A 6,758-nucleotide genomic window follows, 5' to 3' on the forward strand; every position below is an offset into this window, starting at 1 on the left:
TAAGAAAGAGACAACAAAAAAGCGCAGTCAAATCCATATTATGTTAATCAGCAAACAAACATTCAGGGAAATTGTGCAATTTTCAGGTTCATTTCTACCATTCAATGCCAAAATGAGCTCCCCAAGATGTCCCTTTGTCACCATCCTGTCCCCCCAACAATCACCATTAACCAGCACTGTTGAGAGAGGGAGAATGGGGTAAATCCCTGATCATCACATGTTATAGAACCCTGGGATCTCAAACCATCCAGGAATCCTGTTCAGAGCAGGCTACGGCATCCTCTGTGCCCCTCCCAAGACACAACAAGTCCGTGTCTGCAGAAACCCCAAAGTCTGGGAGGGTCCAGGAGTTCCCAGCAGCTGTTGGGACTGGGAAGGAAAATGCCCGGCATGAAACCAACTCTGGGAAGAGTAGGACGGATTAAAGGCAGCTGCTCAGAGGAACTGAACGCAGTAATTTCACAATGGATGCTGCTCCAGAGGGAGCTGCACCTGCATCTCTCCTTCCAGGTGTTTTGGGCAGGCGGCAAAAGGCTCCAGCGTGCATCTGACATCAGGGACAAGAAAAGGCAGTGATTGCCACAGCCAGCCCCTTCCCTGGAAGCTCAGCGTGAGGATAACGGCACCCAAAGTGCTCACGAGTCTCTTTTAAAGCACAAATAAATCACACTGCAGGCTCTCCAGAGTGACAAAAACCCAGCTGGAACAACTAATATGTCCCAGATTCCCCGATGTGAGAAGTCTGGGGATGGACAGTTCTTCCTGCAGCCACCCCAACTTCACAGTGAGATCCTGACATTTCTGAGCTGCTTTTTACCCAAAACCCCCAAATCACTCCTCAAACCAGAGATGATGTTCTGCCACTGAAACTTAACAGGAACCAAAATCATGGGATGGTGGTTTGGGTTAGAAAGGACCTTAAAGCTCATTCCATTCCCTGCCATGGACAGGAACACTTTCAAGATTTGCTCCAAGCCCCATCCAACCTGGCCTGGAAAGAGAAGCTCCAAATAAATAACAGCAGCTCTGCCAACTCACCTTAAGCCTCCAAACCCCCAAATTATGAAAAAACTGCCCAAGCACAAGACAAAATGAGCCAGGGAAATGCTTCCAAAGGAGTCTGGAACCCAGGGAGAAATGCAGTGCATCAGAATTGCCAATTGCTGGTGCCTGAACTGCATTCATGTTTCCCACAGGGGGAAAATGAGGATTCTCAGTCACGGATGTTGCAGTGGGAGTTCAGCAAGCAAAGATAAATATTTAAAGATTGCCATAGAAATGGAGGAGAGAACACAGTCCAGAGCAGCTCCTGAAACAGCAAATTCCTGATGGGAAGAGCCCTGATTCCTGTAGGTTGCTCGACACGAGCCACGTTTTTCACGTGGATGTGTCACCCCTGCTCTGCTTTGATGCAGCGACGCAGGCGAGTTCAAAAGGAATTCTGACCTGGATTTCCCAACTCCATCACAAGCTGTGCTGGTTGCTCCTGCCAGCACAGCCTGATGCTGCTGGGGACAGCCCGGAGAGATGCCGGCGGCACCACTCGGGGCAGGAAACACACTCTGGAAGGAGCCCCTACCTGGAGCACACCAGCACTTCCCAGAGGCCTGTTTCCAGCTTTCATCTGGATTTGGGCCAAACCTGAGCCTGGCTCCAGCTCCAACACCTTCCTTAAGCCCTCACAGCCATCTCCAGGTGATGCTGCCTTTCCCAGGTCAAAGCCCGAAGCTTACCCGTCTCCAGCCTTAGGAAAATCCTGAATGGATGTTTTCCAACAAAGCCTGCCCTGACGGAACACACAGGGAAAAATCACTTCCCTTGGAGGCGCAGCTCTGTTTACACAGAGAGTGGGAAGCCTTTTCCAGCAGCCCTTGCTCACATCCTGTGGAAGTGGCTGGGATGGAAGCGAGTTGTGCCCAAACCCAGCACTCTCAGAAGCCCTGGGAACAGAACTCCACGGATCAGCCGCATGCTGGGAATGCAAGACCAGCCCATCCCGCGCTCCCACTCAAACCTGCGCTGCTGTCACTGCTGGCAGATGTGCAGATTACTGCATGCATTACATTTCCCGGGATTAAGGATGGGATGAGGCAAACACCTCTCCAGAAGGTACCCAACACAGAGGCCAAAATCTCCAAATCAAAGGTTACACATTCAGCAGTGGGAATAAACCAACCCTACCTTCATTCCAAGCCCAGGCAGGGCAGGAACACGTGTCCTGCAGGTGAGCTTCCTTCAGGGGCTGCTCCCGCAGCCAAACGCAGGGAAAATCAGAGTCCCAGGGAATAAAGGCTGAAGTAAACTCAAATTAAAATTTAAAATTGTACAAGCTGCCTGTAAAAACCCACGAGACAAAATGATAAAACCATCTGGAGCCTTTCTGAATCCGATCTTCACCTGCCTTCCTGGAAAGGCAATGCTGCCTGGGCGGAGCCACCTGTCAGGGAAAACTCCAGGGAGCACAGCAGGAAAAACACGCACAAACATCCTTGCCATGCCAAAACAACCACGGGATGTGGCTCTGCCAAGGTCTGAGCACAGAGACACAGAACTCCTGGAGTACAGGATGCAATCCAACACGATGGAACAACACGGTGTGCAAGACAGGCACCACCCCACCCTGGAAAAAAGTGTCAAGGCTGGACGGGGCTTGGAGAGACCTGGGATAGGGGACGGTCTGTAAAGTCCTTCCAACCCAAACCCCTCTGGATTCTATGAAATTCTCGGAATTTTGCCCAAGATTTTGCTCTCTTCTCTCCCACTTGTGACACCAAGGAAAGCCCAAGCCCACGGGGACACAATCTAAGAAAAAAATCCCGGTTTTAGCCTTTCTCTAGCGTCAGCATAAGGAAAAGGAAGGAGAGATGGTGATGGGAACACGCAGGGTTGTGGGAATGAGGAAATCTCCCACTCTGGCTTTTGATCCCCAAAAGGGCCGAGCCCCGGCGGCAGAGCTATGTCGAGACACAAAGCACTTTGTCAGGACACCGCAACACCACCCCCGAGCCGCGGCTTCCCTGGGAGGCTCCGGTCCTGAAGGACAGGTGGGGAAAGGCCCCTTTCCACTCAGGGCACGGATTTAGGTCAGCAGCTCCTCCACGGGAATTCACTGCAATTCCCACCCCTTTCAGGCAAGGGGAAGAGTTCCAGCTGCTGACCCGAGCCGGCTCCCAGGGATGATTAAAGCCATCCGAGTACAAACGACATTCCCGGCGATTCCGGGGTTATCTCCCATCCGCAGACGAGCATTCCCGACTTCCCTTTTGTTCCTGCTCCGAGCATTCCTTGGAGTCCAGGTCATTAACAGCGAGACACCCCGGCCCTGCTCCCTCTCCTCCTGCCCCACTGCAAAACACGACTGGAAAAGCTGAGAGGCTCGGGAGGATGAGATAATGCTCCAGCCGAGCCCTGCAGCGGCTGCACAGCCCAGCCCCGCCGTGACAAGAACACGATCCCAAATGAAGCCGATCCCAAAGCGCCGAGCGGAGACAATGGCGAGCGACACCCCAAAGCCCCCAGGGGTGCCGAGCTGGGCACCTGGGCTGCCCCCACACCGCGATCGCAGGACAGAAATCAAGAGACTGACACACACTCGGACCGAGGGGAGGTGCGGATTCACACGGAACGAGCGGAGACTGAGCCTCACCTTTGTTTTCACACATACCCAACGCGAGCTGAGGTTTTACGGGCACCCCCAGCATCCCCCAGCCATATCTTCTCCCCCAAAAAACCCCATGTTTCTCCCCACAAAAGCTGTTTCCTCCCCAAAGAGCCATGTTCTCCCCCTGAAAGCCGTATTTCACCCAAAAATACGCCGTTTCCCCCCAGCGTCAGCACTGCCAGCCTGTGCTTTGGCACTGCCCCATGCCAGCACTGAATTTTGGGGAAGTAAGGCTTTTAAGGGAAAAATGGTGCTTTTTTTTTTTTTTGGAGACGGGGAGGGAATATGGCTTTTTTGAGGGAAGGATGCAGCTTGGGGGGGAAACATGACTATTTTGGAGAAAACAAGGCTTTTAGGGAGGAAAACAGGTCTTAGGAGAGAAATGTAGCTTTTTGGGGGAAACAGGAGGTTTTCTGAGGAAACATGGCTTTAGGGAGAACACATAGCGTTTCTGGGGAAAGACGAAGTTTTTGGGGAAATGTCATTTTTTGGGGGAAACATGGATCTTAAGGGAGGAAACATGGCATTTTGAGGAAGAAACATTGCTTTCAGGGGGCGACGCTTGGCTTTTTTGGGCGGGAAACACAGCTTTTTTTAGGGGGTAACATGGCTTTCAGGGGGGCAGGCTTTGCTTTCTTCCCGCCCGAGGAGCCCCCGGGGCCGCCTTCCCCTCGCACCCCGGAGCTGGGAAGGGGCTTCCCCTCTCCCAGAAGGGGGTACAACCCTCCATGGGCTCTGTCCTCCGCAGCGACTCCCCAAAACGCTGTGAGGGGCTGGGACAGGGGCTCCCTCCACCCCTAAATGTGGCCCCCTCCACACCAGGTCTGTTCCGCCCCGAGGGGCCCGTCCCGCCGCCCCGCTCCCCAGGGAAGGGTCCCGCCCGGGGAAGCCGCACCGCGGCGCCGCCCTCACCTGCCGCCGGGCCGGGCCAGGCCGAGCCGGGCCGGGCCGGGCCCTCAGGGCTGCGGGCGGCGGGTCCGCTGCGTCGCCCCGGTGACGGCTCCGACCGGCGCCGCCATCTTCCCTCCCCGCCCTCCCGCCGCTTCCCCGGCCACGCCGGCCGCGCACTGCGCAGGCGCGGGACCATCCCAGGCATCACGTGACGATGGGGCGGGAACGGGGCGGTGTTGTGGCGCCATGATGGGAAGGTCAAATCTTCGCAGCGCTGGGGCCGCCATGTTTGGACGGTCCCGACGCCATCTTGGGAGAGGCGCGAGGGCGACGCCGCCATGTTGGGGAGGTCGGCGCTGAGGCAGAGGCCGTTCCCTGTCGCTCTCCCTCCTCGCTCATTCCCAGTTGCCCACGCTCATCTACAGCCCCGCGAGGCGCAGCTGAGGCGCGGGCAGCCACTCTACCTGCAGGAGTGACACTCAGCGCCTGCTGGAGCTCCTCCATGTTCTGTGTATCCCTCAGAGGCTCCAGCTCTCTGAGGGTACAGCAGGGAGGCGGGATGTGACCTGTTGCTGGAGGGCTGTGGTGCCCCTCTTCCCATAGAGGTGAGCAAAGGAGGGAGTGGAGCCCATTCCGCGGGGGAACATCCCTGTGCGAGGCCGTGTTTTGGCATCAGATCCCCCTGGCGGGTTGTGTGGGGACATTATTCTCCAGGGAAAAGGTAATCGCTGCTACCTTGTCTGTCTGCCACAGACGTGCATCCCGCATGGAGGAGCCTCCTGGGCCGAGGGGACTCTCCAGAAGCCTCACGGAGAGCCGGGATTGCCGGGAAGGAGCTGTGGGATGTCCCAGGTGCTTTGTGCAGGGCTGGGATAACCTGGGGGCACATCTGGGGTTTGTCCCTCACCAGGTGAGTACCCTTGGGATGTGACACAGCCATCAGTGCCACATTCCCAACGGATCTCTCCGGGTTTTTTGGGATGTTCGTTGTCAAACATGGTTGGGATTTTTTTACAGCAGGATGGGAGGAAACATCCAAGGGAACGCTGCTGGAACGTTGGAAGGGATCGAGCCGACCATGCCAGGCACTGGCTGCTGGAAAACTCAGTTCCTGATGTCTTCTGGAAAAATCCCAGAGGCTGGACAGAAACAGCCCCCGGCTGCTGGAACTTTTCGTCTATGGCAGCATTCCCAAAGAAGGGAAACGCCATATCCAACCCTGCTGAGCTGCCAGAGGAGTTGAAATCCAATGATTTAACGTCCCAGGAGCACTGCACAACCCCCAGATCCACTCCAACAATTACACCTTGGATAAACAGCTCACCAGAATCCACCTGTGGGGGTGTCTGGAGGTTCCCTGCCCAAATTTTGGCTTGGCAGAGGAGCGAGAGACTCATGGTCAGGGCAGACCACAAGGATCAGGATTTATTTTAGCTGGAGGTTTATTGCGATATTTTTAGGAATCCAGTCGCCATCTGCTGGCAAACTCTGGCTCTTGGGTGGGAATCTGGGGGAAATTTAAGGATTTAAGGGCAGGTTCTGTAATTCCCTGTGTGAAAATCGGGGGGGGTTTTTGGATGCTCAAGGGGCAGTTAATTTTTGAGTGAGTAAAAGGAAATGCAAACCCCACCACTAAAACCTTTGTATAGCTCAAAGAACATTGAAGTGGTGAATATCCTGGATATGAATGAGAAAGGTTTAAGAAATTACAGGGACTTGGGGAATTTTTGATGTTTCTGAAGGCTGGAGCTGATCCTTGTGCTCCATAAGAGCAGCTTTGGGTTCAAATGAAGAGGCACAAATTGGAGGATAGAAGGACACATGGACACCTGGATGTCTGTAGCAGGGACCAGAGGATTCAGCCACCTGGAGTGGTGGCTGAAATAGCCTAAATTTGGAGAGAGATTTGTCAAATAATCCAAAATTATGGGAAAAAACGCCTCAAAATTAAGAGAAAACACCCTAAAACTAAGAGAAGATATCCGTAAATTAAGGGAAAATAAAATTCTAGAAATAAAAAACCAAAACAAACAAACAAAAAAAACCCAGAAAAAAGACCCCAAAATTAAAACACCTCCAGTATCAAGAAAAAACAGTTCAAAATTAAGGGAAAACTCCTAAGAATTGTTGGAGAACAAACCAAAACTAAGGCAAAATACCTCAAAATTTAAGGAAAACACAAAATTTAAGGGAAAACGCCTCAACA

The 6,758-nt window shown here is 53.6% G+C and overlaps 1 protein-coding gene and 1 long non-coding RNA gene across 3 annotated transcripts in view; one reads left to right on the plus strand and one right to left on the minus strand.

Moving 5' to 3' along the window:
* The window catches only part of FBXO42 (F-box protein 42), a 45,062-nt gene extending 40,453 nt beyond the window's left edge, over window positions 1–4,609 (minus strand). The window contains exon 1 of one of the 2 annotated variants that reach the window (XM_033079599.1): window positions 4,574–4,609. Coding sequence is in view for 1 of the 2 variants with exons in the window: in XM_033079598.1 (XP_032935489.1) it covers window positions 3,647–3,662 (16 nt within the window). In the remaining variant the exon portion in view is untranslated. Of the gene's footprint in view, window positions 1–3,646; window positions 3,669–4,573 lie in introns of those variants that run through there. The other variant, XM_033079598.1, reaches the window with a different exon arrangement.
* A 279-nt stretch (window positions 4,610–4,888) lies between these two features.
* Window positions 4,889–5,656, plus strand: LOC117007021. Its single transcript, XR_004420067.1, has 3 exons — window positions 4,889–5,157; window positions 5,306–5,462; window positions 5,573–5,656. It is a non-coding gene; the product is annotated as an uncharacterized LOC117007021 (long non-coding RNA).
* Window positions 5,657–6,758: the final 1,102 nt, after the last annotated feature.

The sequence above is a fragment of the Catharus ustulatus genome, chromosome 24 (genome assembly GCF_009819885.2).
Source record: "Catharus ustulatus isolate bCatUst1 chromosome 24, bCatUst1.pri.v2, whole genome shotgun sequence".
Classification (NCBI taxonomy): domain Eukaryota; kingdom Metazoa; phylum Chordata; class Aves; order Passeriformes; family Turdidae; genus Catharus; species Catharus ustulatus.